The sequence below is a fragment of the Primulina tabacum genome, chromosome 1 (genome assembly GCF_025594145.1).
Source record: "Primulina tabacum isolate GXHZ01 chromosome 1, ASM2559414v2, whole genome shotgun sequence".
Lineage (NCBI taxonomy): Eukaryota > Viridiplantae > Streptophyta > Magnoliopsida > Lamiales > Gesneriaceae > Primulina > Primulina tabacum.
The window spans coordinates 6,906,409-6,919,914 of record NC_134550.1 but is presented as its reverse complement, the minus strand read 5'-3'; the positions used below and the strand labels follow the sequence as shown (position 1 = coordinate 6,919,914).

At 32.7% G+C, this 13,506-nt stretch overlaps 1 protein-coding gene across 1 annotated transcript; it reads right to left on the bottom strand.

The window, feature by feature from the left end:
• Positions 1-2,435: 2,435 nt before the first annotated feature.
• Positions 2,436-11,837, bottom strand: LOC142538098 (phosphoglucan phosphatase DSP4, amyloplastic). Its single transcript, XM_075643541.1, has 14 exons — positions 11,681-11,837; positions 11,505-11,574; positions 11,381-11,419; positions 10,454-10,553; positions 9,975-10,051; positions 9,818-9,894; positions 9,564-9,644; positions 8,887-9,019; positions 5,854-5,913; positions 5,518-5,574; positions 5,050-5,145; positions 4,401-4,460; positions 3,023-3,130; positions 2,436-2,756 (listed from the first exon to the last, which is right to left on the bottom strand). Exons 1-14 carry the CDS (start codon positions 11,704-11,706, stop codon positions 2,625-2,627), a joined length of 1,116 nt encoding a protein of 371 aa, XP_075499656.1. The 5' UTR covers positions 11,707-11,837; the 3' UTR covers positions 2,436-2,624.
• Between the last annotated feature and the right edge of the window lie 1,669 nt (positions 11,838-13,506).

The following is a 13,506-nucleotide window of genomic DNA, read 5'->3' as shown; positions in this document are numbered from 1 at the left end:
ATAAATGTGATGGATTAAAAATTAATAAAAGTATCATTCAAAATTTGAAAAGTTTAAATACATTTATTTAAAATAATTTTGAGAATTTCAAATACAGCGTTTATCATTTTAAAATATGTGTATCTAAATCAAATTCTTTGGTATATGACAAAATGATGTCGCGTTTTCAGAATGGTGGGGCCGTCAAATCTCCACGATTTATTTCTTACATTCAGACGGTAGTTTTCCTCGACAAAGATTATTCTATTCTTTCTTTCTCTCTTTTTCACTTTTTTCAAATTTTAATTTTGAAATATTTTTTCAAATTTATTTCGAACTAAAATATTGAATAATTTCATCGTTAAGCAATGACAGTAGGAGTAGATACGATCTCATGAATTTTTATCTATGAAACGGATCAGTCTCATCCAGGGCCGTGCTTATTTGGAATCAAATGAGTCCAATGACTCAGGCCCATCTCTTTTTAAGGGCCCAAAATTTTTTTTAAAAAATTATTATATATAATACTAGATAGCCCTCACATATGCATCTATGAAAGCGAAAGGAAAAATCCAGTTTGTGAAGAATTAATGTGACCGAAACATGAATTTTATTATTAAAAAAATCACTCGTAAAATTTTAAGAAATTATCGGTCGTCTTCGAAATCAAAGTCAGGAGTGGATGAATTAATATAGCTGGCAATAAGTTGTTGGTATGATTTACCAAACCAGTCTAGTTTTCTTATCGGGGTGGAGTAATGGTGGGAAGCATGGCACATTAAGGACAAGTATAAAAATCGGAACAAATCAGAAAAAAGAATCAATAATATATTACCTTCGAATTAATGCTTTATTCACTCTTTCTGAGGCGGGGATTCAAGATTTGAGACTTCCCTTTTGTTTTTGCTTTTGTAATATATATACGAGGAAGGTTCCAAATCATGAAATCTCCTGCTATGAAACTTTGCTTGAGAGTGCATAGAAAAAACCCAAATATTTCTCAAAATATGTATTAAAAATTTCAAATATCAATATATATAAAGTATAACGAGATGAAAAATGGAAAACCCTAAAGGCCCCATGGAATCAGTCCATTCGTTCACCATATCAGGTCCAGCTAAGGTCAAAATTCAAAAATGGTAGGTTGAAAATGTGTATGTGGGGCGTATCAAGAATGTATGGTGATTGGCTGTAACTGATATGTATATTTGATGTTGAATTCGGTTGGTGAGTAAGACAACATTTCTCAGTTATTTAGTTGTGTAAAAAGTGGGAGATTCGTTCAAGCTATTAATGTGGCTAAAGATTGTTTGCGCTTGATCATCAGCGTCTTTTTATGTGATACTCATATGAATAATGATTGCATTTAGAATCTCAAATGCTCATATTGCTTATAAAATCTTGTTGACTGTCCCGGTCACAGTAGCAAGTGCAGAGCGAAGTTTGTCAAAGTTAAAGCTCATCAAAACTTTTCTCCGATCAACCAAGTCACAAGAAAGATTGAATGAATTGGCTATGTTATCGATTGAGAAAGAAATTATTGAACAACTTGATTATACAAACTTGATTAGTATTTCTAGCTCTAAAACTGTTAGGCGGGTTGTTTTTTAGTGATCATTTTGGACATGTTTGATATTTTTATCCATTTAGTTTTTTATATTGTCTTTAACGTATTGATTTAATTTGAAAAATTGCCATGGAACTAAAAAAAACATGAACACACATTATGATTCAGATGCCTCTTTTTAAAAGTTAGACTCAGGCCCAAATATTATTAGGATCGGCCCTGGTCTCACTGATATTCACAATAAAAAATAATACTCTTAGCATAAAAAGTAATATTTTTTTCATGGATGACCCAAATAAGTTATATGTCTCACAAAATACGACTTGTGAGACCGTCTCACACAAATTTTTGCCTTACAATAGATGTTTTCATCACATTAACTAAAAAAAATACTTTTTATCATTATATATATATATATATAATCGAGCATTTGCTATTATTCGAAAAATTATAACTTGTGGTAACTATATAATTCAATATATTAGATCATGCAACAGTTTAAGCACTATGTTTCTATTAATCTCCACAATTATTGATTCTCGACAATCATTTTTTTTAATAAATGCATTATCTTGACATTTGTGGGAATTAAACATGTGGTATTCGCTATGATTTAGAGAACTCATTTGAACTAGTATAAGACTAATTACTCTGATTGAATCCAAACAATTGTTGAGCTCGCCTCCAATATGACGAACCTTTGATCCAAGGTCGATGGATTTACATGATGGAGTACAATTTAAGGGTGTATATTATCCGAGCCAACTCATGGCAAAAGTTGTTCACAAGCTCATGGGTGGGCTCGTAAGAATTCTACGATAATTAGAGTTAAAAATAACTAATTTATGCAATTAAATATCTAATTTCACTCATTGTGGAACTCGTAAAATAATTAATATCAACTTCATGACTATTTCAGGAAAGTGTTGACTTCTACAAGCAATTTATTGGTGATTAAAAAAAACAGGGGCGTGATGTTAGAAGTTCATTGCCTATAATATTATATTATACAGAGAGTATGAACGAAGTTGTATAATTTTACATTTTTGTAGTGATTATTACACTCACCGATTTGCAATCAATCTTCATCTGGGAAGGCTTCAAGAAATTGTCTGATAATGAGCCTTTCGTTCGGTGAAAGATCAGATTCATCATTCGTTAGTCTAGCGCGAATTGCAGCACTCTCTTTATTACGTTGATCATCGGAAACCTGCATATCACAGCAGGCTCGTGGTAATTCTTAACGAACCAACACCGAATAATCAGGCAACGTGATAGGATATGACTTTCGAGTACACTTGTCAAGAAAAGTCTATTCTTCTTAATCTGATGCAACAATCTAATATAAAATAACAAATGCGTGCAAAACAGAAAATAATTAACCAAACTCAGGATTTTCTTTTAGTAGATTCAAGAAGAATTTTCGGAACTTTAAGGGATTTGCACATTTGGCTAAAAAAAGATCATATGACGCACCTCAACATAGTTGTTGACGTGGCCATCCTTGTTGGGACCAATGACAGGTTCATACTCATTGCACATCCATTCACCATCCACAATATACTTGTATTCATAATGTCCTTCCTGTCCAAAGCAAGAGCTTGCGCACTTATTGGCCATTAATCCAGAATGCATCCATATTTTCTCTCCCAATCTTTTTTATAAATCACTGACACTTAATGGACAAACTAGAGTTATATCAGATCACATAAATTTATCCATATAATTCATTCCCATGCTTGGAACATCACCAAGAGTTTCTCTTGGGAATTATAATGTGTGCAATGTGGTGGAAATCTTTGATAATATTCAACCAAACAAAATAAAATTCCAGGTCGATAAACATCATTAAAAATAAAAATTATTGGAAGTGATCTATGATCGGGATCAATACTATTTTTATTGCCTTGTGATGCATACAACGATTAGCCCTATTGCGTACTGGAATCACAACAGGATGTTCTGGAGAATATAATCCAAAAGCAAGGGCCAAATATTTATTAAATATGGAATTGGTTGTTCAGTGATGGTTAACATGATAAAAAAAATCCTATTGATCTCCCACAAGTTTAGAATTTACTATACATTGTTATTTCTTGGTTATTAGAGAATTATTAATGAGGCCTTGGTCTGTCTCACTATATAAAGAGGCTCTTAATTCATGTGTACAGTTATGATATTTTTAGGTGTGTCCTGCAGTCCTGCTGAATATAGCAGATCCTTATCGACTCAGAGGATCAGGTGCCATGTCAGGTCTCATGAATCTTTGTTCTTTTCTTTTGTGTTTTATTTTGTCCAAATAAATATTTTTCAGATACAGTTAACAATTCTCTTGTGAGAAAAAGTAAATCACTGTACTGCAGAAGACCAAACAATTATCTAGTGCCATTTTATGTGGTAATGCAGAAGATAAGCTCATTAAGAATTAACATCATCTAACAAAAAAGAGCTTAAATCGGGTATTTGCGAGCAGTCAAAAGGTATACATGTGTCAAAGGTAAAACCAGAAAAATTGCAGGTCACAGGGACTTCGAAAACCCACATGCAATAGAAAATCAAAACCTTCAACATCATGAATTCCTTGTGCTAAATTTAAAATCTGTCTCAAATCTAATGGGATGAAAAGTCAACCAATTTCATCAAATAGATGGTATAAGAACCTGTTTATAATACCATGAATTTACTATCTCTATCTATCCATGTAGAAAACTGTTCAAAGATTAATTCACATATTGAAAGCACACAGCATTAGGTTTGAAAGGGGAAAAAGAAGTTCCTTAAGCATTAAAAACAATTTCATTTAAAAAGCACTAATACAGTTTACAAGCTTAAAAATATAGAACAACGTACTTACAGGCAATTCCCTATGGAGATTCCATAAACCATGTTCTTCATCATACGACAAAGGTATTCTCTGCACAGGAGATACAGTATATTACATTGCAAGTAGAAGACTTCCAAGGATCGGAAAAAAACATTTTTATATTCATAAAACGAGTCAACCAAATATTTTAAGCATTCAAAATGCGAAATTGAACTAAAACGTAGAATAATAGTAAAATTTAATGGCAAATCAGACTTCAGAAAAAAATATGTAGGCGTAGCTATGGTAGTAATGGAAGTGAAATAGCTTGCAAATAAATAATAATTAAATCACCAGATTTGGCACCAACACTATTGTATGAAAAAGGAACTCGATATACTGCAGATTATTCTAATCATAATTGATGCTAGGTTCAGAGAACAAAGCATCTAACTAAAACAATAAACATGTTGAATCAGTAGAGTAATGTAAGCAAGGATTTGGACATAAATATAGCTATATCGTAAGTTCTAAAAAAGACATGATTCTCAGTGACCAAGAAAAGTTGAGCTGTCATTTTATATATTCAAATTTAACAACAATTGGGTATCATGTTGTATCTCATAGGAAACATTCATTTACAACTAGTCCTCCACAATTTCCAGAGTATTTGTTACTAGAAAGTCAGAGAGGCAACTACCTGACCCCATCCAATGTCGAGTCCAGAGATTTCCACTGATGAATTATTCTCTCCATACCACGTTAATTTCACAGGCTTCTTTATAAGGCCTGTAAGCTTTAAACAAAAGGAAGCTTGCGTTGGAATTTCATAGAAGAGGTTTAGCACTATTTGGACTATTAATTAGAAAGGCAAGAACAAAGTATAGATTCAAAACAAACAGCTCCAACGACTATTAAAGGATTCCAAGTATAATATCACAAGTCACGTCATGAAGAAACTTCAATAAAAACAGCTTCTGCATCAGAAGAGGAACAGAAATAGAGAACACACCAGAAAAGCTCCAGAAACTGTCATGCCAAATTTTTTAAGTGATATACCACTAAAACAGTGATGGCTTCATGCTTGACATTAGCTTTATCAATAAATTTTTTTATGTTTTTTAGACTGATCTAATACAATTAATGGACAAGGGAAACAAGGACTCACAATATCAGCAGTTGCACTTTTGATGGCATCTAACTTTGGAAAGCACGGGCGCTTGCTCTGCGAAGAAGTGGAAAAGATATATTTAACATCTTACTTCAAACAGATATCCTCTTAGAAAATCCTGAGATGATATTATGACACTTCAAAATAATTTTTTAAGATGTGTAATGAAGCTTTGAAAATATAATCAAGAGGATGATCAGCCAAATGAGTGCCACTGATGATTTCACAAAATAAATCTTGCTTGGGAAATTGAGATGTAATAAATTATTTGTGGAGATAATATTAGTCAATAATAGATAAGTACTGAGACAAAACATGAAACTAAAATAATACCATCAGTAGTTTATGTGCTTCACTCAGCTTATAGTCTTGGATCCAAAACATGTAAGCCAACTGTGCATAAAACAAAAAACTTGTTACATTCTTCATGCAAGTCAATTGGTGTTAGATTTTAGATAAAAATATTGTTTGGTGTTAGATGGTAAATTCTATTTGTCAGTTGGGAAAGGGGAATAAAAATAACTATGTGTTCTTCATTAACAACAGGGTTGAATTCTTAAATATAAACATCATAGAGAATCAAACATAATGGAAAATCAGTTAAAATCAAACATCTAGATTCTCTCTCATTGAATTCTCATTATAAATGTGTGCTTGATTTTAATTTGCTTTTAAATAATTGATCAAAAACTATACTGGATTTCTAAATAGAATTGAGATTATTTTAATTAAAGTAATTGATATATTTTTAATAACACACTTCTTGTGATAACGATACTTTATTCATCATATATTAGAACTTGACATCATGCACTTACGAGCGAAAAGCACACAACAATAATATCCACCAAAAAAAATTGTCAGGATTTTTGTAACATAAAAGAACAAAAATGTTGTAACTTGTAAGATACAACTCTTGTGGCGAGAACTCCTCCGTACCTTGACCATGATACTATGTTGAACAAATGACAAACTTAATTCAAAGTTTAAGCTGTAAAAGATATAAAACATTTGATCTTTATTATGTCTCTAACAAATTTCTACGAGGTTTAGGAAAAGAAATTTGTTCAATCAATGCATGGAACTATCAGTCTGTTCACCTATAAATAAATAAAATATACATAGATATATTCTTATGTAGGTATATATGAGGTTGGAAGAATTTAAAGCGACTCTTGTGCTATCCGAGCATGGATGATGTCATTTCAGAAATGCTTAGATCAGGACTAATAAAATGTCTAACATGTAAGCCAAAAGAAAAAGAATGGGAAGGTTGATAGGACAGAAAATGGGGAGCGAAGCATGGGGAGATTGATAAAATAAAATAGTTGAGCGAAGCATGGGGAGGTTGATAGGACAGAAAATGGAATACAACAGGTAAGTAAGCATGTTTCTTAACTAGAGAGATGTCGACTTTGAAGGAATATCAATGCCATTGCCTTCCCCCAAAACTCCAAACAAAAGGAAAATATAAAGAGTATGAAAATGAAATGGGCGAATGAGGGTTATGTCAGCAAACTAACAGCAGCTAATTTTTTAGGAGTAAGGTTGCATCGATTTTTAGTGTAAAATTGTGTTGTGAAACTTAGGTGACTAAATAAACTATTTCCTAGTTTGACTAGCTGACTGAAATATCTGAAAGAGAAGATAGAGTGGCCTACTGGGAATTTCAAGGCCTGATTTGGTTTGTATTCATTCATATATTTGTCGAGGAGAAAAGGAAAGAAACTTGTGGATAGGGCTGGTAACTTGACTTGAAGAAATGAGCCAGATTAATTAAAAGCAGAAGGTTTAGCTCTTGATGGGCCAGATTTCTTTCGATCTCATGAATAAAAAATATTCACAAAAGTTGGTAGATCAACAATGGGAATATTAGGAATTAATGGAATAATAGGTGTATTAAAATATCTATTGAATTTTTTAGATAACTGCAAAAATTACTCAAATTTCTATTCTTGCAGCAATAATTAATCAAACTCGTATCCTAGACAACGACTTGTATTACAAACTAAATTGCATCTATTCTCATCAACTTCAATTAATTTATTTACAAAAAACCACCAGTTGGGCAGGGTCAAGACTTAACATGGAGCCAACCAACATAAAATAACTTCAGAAAGCACACAGGGTCTTGAGCATGACTTCCATCAAAAAGATACAGATTGAAGGGAAGTGAAAAAACAAAAAGACAGTACAGTGGGCCAAAAGTGCTATCGAGAGATGGAAAGTTTGTACAGAAAATTTTGGAAAAGGTCGTGAATTTAATGACTTGAAAATGCCACACTATTCAACATTTGCCAAATAAAGGGAGATCAATAAATGTGAATAAAAATAAATAATTGAAGTACAGTCGATGCAATAAAAAGATGTGCAGATTTAGGCAATTTGAGAACTAAAAGCAAACTGCCATACTGAGGTGTCGTAGCGGTGACATTGAAGGGTATGGCAATGCCCCCACTAGGAAGTTTGGTTCTGCAAAGAAGTCAGAGCTTTCGAGGAGTTCAACCTCATTTATTTGCCTTGTTAAAATTGTCTGGTATAACCAAAGTGTGCTGAAGGGAGGATTATTTGCAAGAAAAAAAGTAGTATCACTTAAATTAGTGTGTGAGATAGAAGTGTTGGGAGAAAATGACCCACGAGGAATGGTTGCGGCTGAACTAGAAAAGGCAGAGCCAGAAAAGTAGCAGAAGGCAGCAGGAAATTGTTGAATGCTTTATGTTGAAGGAGTCGCAACCAGGATCAAGGCACGGAAGAGCCACAGGGGCCACCCAAAAGAGACAAGTGGACAAGAGATTTCCACCTGCAAATGATGATAGCTGGGGATGCACAAGCCGCATGAGATGGTAAAAGGGATGTGTTACAGGCTTAAATATATTGGCTCACTCTATTATTTCTATTGTAAAGAATATACTAGAAACAATGACTTGGGTAAGGGGAAAGGTTTTGGAAGGGAGAATGGAAATAATACAAGGGGGAGTTTGTTGGAGGGAAAAACATTCTGGCTTATATTTTTATGTCGAAGGCCAGCTTTAGCTAGGGCAAGTAGACAGAGTACTTTCCTTGTGAAAGGGGGCAGGGATGGAAAAATTATCTTCTTCTCTGTTTTTGGTTTTGTTATTGTAATTGGAAAAGTGTCATTTTCTGTTCATAACTCAATATCAATATGTTACATTTCATGTTTCTCAAATTATTGTCTACGACACTAACACGAGGAGATTTTTTCTTTATTTATTTCTCTCTTTTTTAAAGGCCTCCATTAAGCCCTCCTACCATCACCCCAGAAAGAAAAAATAATAGTAAGGAAAGTGATACTGATTCTAAAGATTTTTAATACATAACAACTGAGAAGGCCTGAAATGCACATACAGCAGTTGCAGGTGCTCTTCCAAGACCAGCAGTGCAATGTATATAGGTCACACCTCCATTCCGATTAATGGCCTTTTGCAGTTTACTTACCACTGCAGGTAGCCGGGTTCTCAGATCAAATGCATCAAAATCCCTGTTTAAAAGTAAATAAATGTATAACTAAGCATAAAAATGCACTAATGTTAAAAATTATGCACAGGTCAAGTGATTTCCATGCGAGTAGAGTAGTTTTCTTAGATGTGCCAATGTTCCACTACAATATTTAGCCAAATACAACCACGCTTTGACATGTTTGTTCCCATTCTATCGTCTTCCTACATAACCAGTTTTTTTCCATCATCCGTCACATTACAAGAACAGAGATAAATTTATCCCAGCAGCAAACCTACCATCCTAGGTTGTGATTTTCCTACAGAGGCAAGATTCAATTTACTCCTAAGTGAAACCCCTTTGTAAGACGCTAGATAAAGAAACAATGGTACAATAATTGCACATTTAGAAAAGAAAATAAAGAACCGAAAATACTTGTAGCCAAGGAGAAAAATTAGTTTCACATACTATTTCAGGAAATCAAGTTTCAGCTACTCCAAAAGTTTCAAAAGTGATGTTCACCAACTTAATGAATGAAAATAATAGCATTAGAATCTCTTCAGAATAATATAATTTTTGTCACCGACCTAATTTCAGCACGCAAGTGTTGAATGTCACCACATTTGTTGGCATATTCACGAATGGAAGCAATATCAACCCCAAAGTATCTGAAGAGATGGATTTAAGGGCAAAAAATTAGCAGTGAAACTCATTCCAAGAGAAGGGGGATTAATCCATGTCACAAGCTTATTAAGCGCAATTAGCAGCATCATCCATTGATTATCTATACCGTCAATAAATTTTCAGCGCTGAAGTAAATAAAAAAGGCTAGTTTGTGTACTCAAGATCTGAATCCTGTTGTAAGCAAAATATAGTTTTTACTCCAATGCTGCGAAGCTTGTCAACATCCTCCGGAGTCTGTCAAATTCCAAGTGAAAAAATCAGGGAACTTCTAGGAAATACAGCCATCTCCACCTTAGAGAGATAATAGTTATCACCTGTAGGCATGACCCCACAATAAGATCTGGCAGAATGAAGTTATAGTTCATTCCAAGTTCATGCCTATAAGTTAAAACTGTATCCACAAGAATTACAATGTTATTGTCAGCCAAGGTATGACTTTAAGATACGGTGATATAAATCAAAAGTAAAGATTAATTATGTGTATACATCAACAAAACTTTAAGGTAGCATTCCAACTAGGGTACAGGTTAGAATATAGGTTACAAAGAAAACTAATGCAGATAGTTTGCCACCAGAAAAGCAAAAAACATGAAGAAATCATTTCATGATCCAACAAAACAGACAGACTGCACGGGTGAAGTTGATAACAAGCAGTGGCCACAGTATGTAAGCTAAGAAAACGGGCAAGCACCTAATAGCTTTTGTTTCAACATGTTAGTTAACATTTAAGACGTTCTGAAGCATTCCCTTTCGCAATAAAAACTAGTGTACATCAAATAAATTCTGTGTTTACCAGCTCCCATAGATGCAGTCATGTCTTCGCTATATGTTTCAGATTTTTCTTCCATCTTAGATGTGTTGCTTTCTGTACTTGGTGCAGAACCAGACACGGCCTAAAAATTGGTTTAGCAACAAGAGATTACAAAGAAAAGATTCTGCATCTTGTTGCACAATTAAATGAAATTTGAAATAACAACAAACAAGAAAAGAGGCAAAACTGTAATCAGCATGTACTGCTAAACCAAATACAACTCCACCTTGAAAATGAAAAAAAAAAATATACAGGATGTTAACGCCTTTGATTTTCGCCCACCTAACAGATTAATCTTTTGGATGAAGCATGCTCTTTAGTTTCAACACGGAACACTGACGCTCATGTCGCAAATAAACACGACAGAAGAGGCCACGTAGTTTTAAGTATTCACATCGTAGTTGAATTACAGTGCATGCAGCCGAATTTGATAGGTATATGAAAGCTGATCGAATTACAGTAAGGATGTAAGCTTGATGGGCAATATCATTAAAAAGGGCTACACATAAGCAATTGCAAGATGAAAGTTAAGATTGGGAGGTTACCCCCCAAAAAGATAGTCTTTTAGCTTGATGTCCCAAGTTTTAAGTGCTAAGAAACGACCTAGTTTGCCATGTATCAGACTCCACTATGAGGCAAACCCGTGTAACCTATTGGGAACGAAGCTCGGCTTTGAATTTTCAGAAGAAAAAATTCAATCAATAAAAGATTTTGCAGGATATAAAAACATTAAAGTAAACAACCTCAAACAGATATTCATAATATTTAGCAACAAAAGCTGTTTCATCATGAAAAGCAAAAAGAGATATATGAAAAAGAAGAATCTAATCTGTAACTGGAGATTAAAATTACATCAAACTCAAGAAATCACGCGCAAAAAAAACCCTTTCCTCGACAACCAAATCTTACCTTGACCACAGCAACTCGGGACCTAGACAAATTTGTTCCCTGAATCCAAACAATAATCAAGAAAGAGTAACATCAACTCTCATCACACTCACACACACACATATATTATATATTTCAGTTTTACCAGCAAAGTAACACGGCATGAGGGATTTCCTAAACGGGTTTTGAAGCTCTGCATTGGCAGAAGCAGGGATCTGAAAAGCCAGTGATCAACGCATATCGCAGATTAATCATCAATGAGAAAATGAAAACTATCAAGATGATGAATGTTATTAAGAGTTAAGAATCAGAGTACAAAACCTCGGGAGATGCTGAAGGCAAGCCATCCCAGAAAGCAGTCAGTGAAGCTGAGTGAAAAGGTTCGGTGATCCGACAAAAAATAGAAGGAAAAAAAGATCTTTTGGGATATTCTATCAAATGAAACCAAACCTCGGTTTGCGTGACTGCGTGATTGGTACGTAATTATGGGAAACAAATTATTTATTAATTAAATACAGAATTAATATAACTTTTTATCATGAATGAAAAGAGGAAAAATACATTTTCTATTTTCAGTCTTGTTAGTCGATTTATAATCTGTTATTTTTTATTTAAATTTTTTTTTTTATCTTTGATACGTCGTCGTAAAATGATAATATGTCAAAAAAATTGTTGATACGACAATAACTATCGTTATCGTATATGATATCATGTGAACATTAAGTTGAAAATAACTAAAATTGAAAAAAAAGATAGATTAAAATAATAAATTGACCATCAATTACATGTCAAAAATGGAAAAACAAGCAACTTACATTAATAATAATTTAATTTCCCCAAAATGCAAATATATCAAAAATAATATTCACCAATAAATGTGGGGAAAAAAATATGATGGTAACTAATAGTAAGTTCAACAATATTTATTTATTTTTTAAGACTTAAGTTTAAAAAATAAATAAAACCAAAGAATTAATTTTAATTAAATTATTAATTAAAAAGGCGAGTTTAAAGTACAGATAAATATGTTAAATATTTGTTAAATAAATTAGAAACAACTATTAATATAAGAGATTAATATAGTTCAGTATCTAACTTAATTATTTTTGTAATATAATTCAAGATAAGATAGTTTTCGTAACCTCTAAAAAAAATATTATTAGATTATTTTTTCACAACCTTCTCTAAAATAATCGAAGTGAAAAACGTTGTATAATTCACCTGAAACTTGTTTAGATTAATTAATTCATACACGAAATGTAGAACTAATAAATCTATTTTATTAGTTTTAAAAAAATCTATTTTATTTAACATTTAACGATACCATAGGATTAATTAGATAAAAACATATTGATTATCAATCAATTTTCATTTTCACCCAAAACTCACCCAAAAAGAATGAACTACTTTGATCCATCTTCCAAGGCCTTTTTTTAATATTTTGAAGCAAATCTCAATCTATTTATTAACAATATGGAGAGAACTAACCAAATTATCCACACACGATATTACACGAGCAGGTCGATTCGATTAATATCTGTAGTTAATAGTAATACTTTTTTATGATTCAAATCGGGTCGAGATCTACCTTAAATTTGACATATGAAATCGTATCATTTAAATTTTTATAGAAATGATAATAAAATATTGTTCAAACCATTAAAATGAAATCACAAAACAATAAAAAAACAAGAGAAGTGTCGGTGTTGGGTACTGGAATCTCCGAATTCCTTCTTTTAAGGCCGCCTAAGATTATTGAAAAGTAAATACAAGAAAAATATCTATAAATTGTGTTGTCAACTTCTCTACAAGTCTACACTTCGCTTTCGATCATCCTCGAGCAGAAGAAGAAATAAAATTAAAAAAAAAATAATTAATCCAATATTATGAAAGGAGAATGAATTGAGATTTTGTGGTGTCCTCTCATTTTCTATGCTAATTAGTTGATTATGGTCTATAAATTGGTTTTTATAAGTTTAACGAAAAACTTATAATGACTCGATATTTTTCATGCTTACGGGTTGGGTTGACTTTATATTTTAAGTATTTTAATTTTTGTCCAATATTTTGTAGTTTGATCTTCTTTTGGACGTTGAGGAGTTACTAATTTGAAAGTTTTGCATATGATTAGATGTAAAATTTGATAT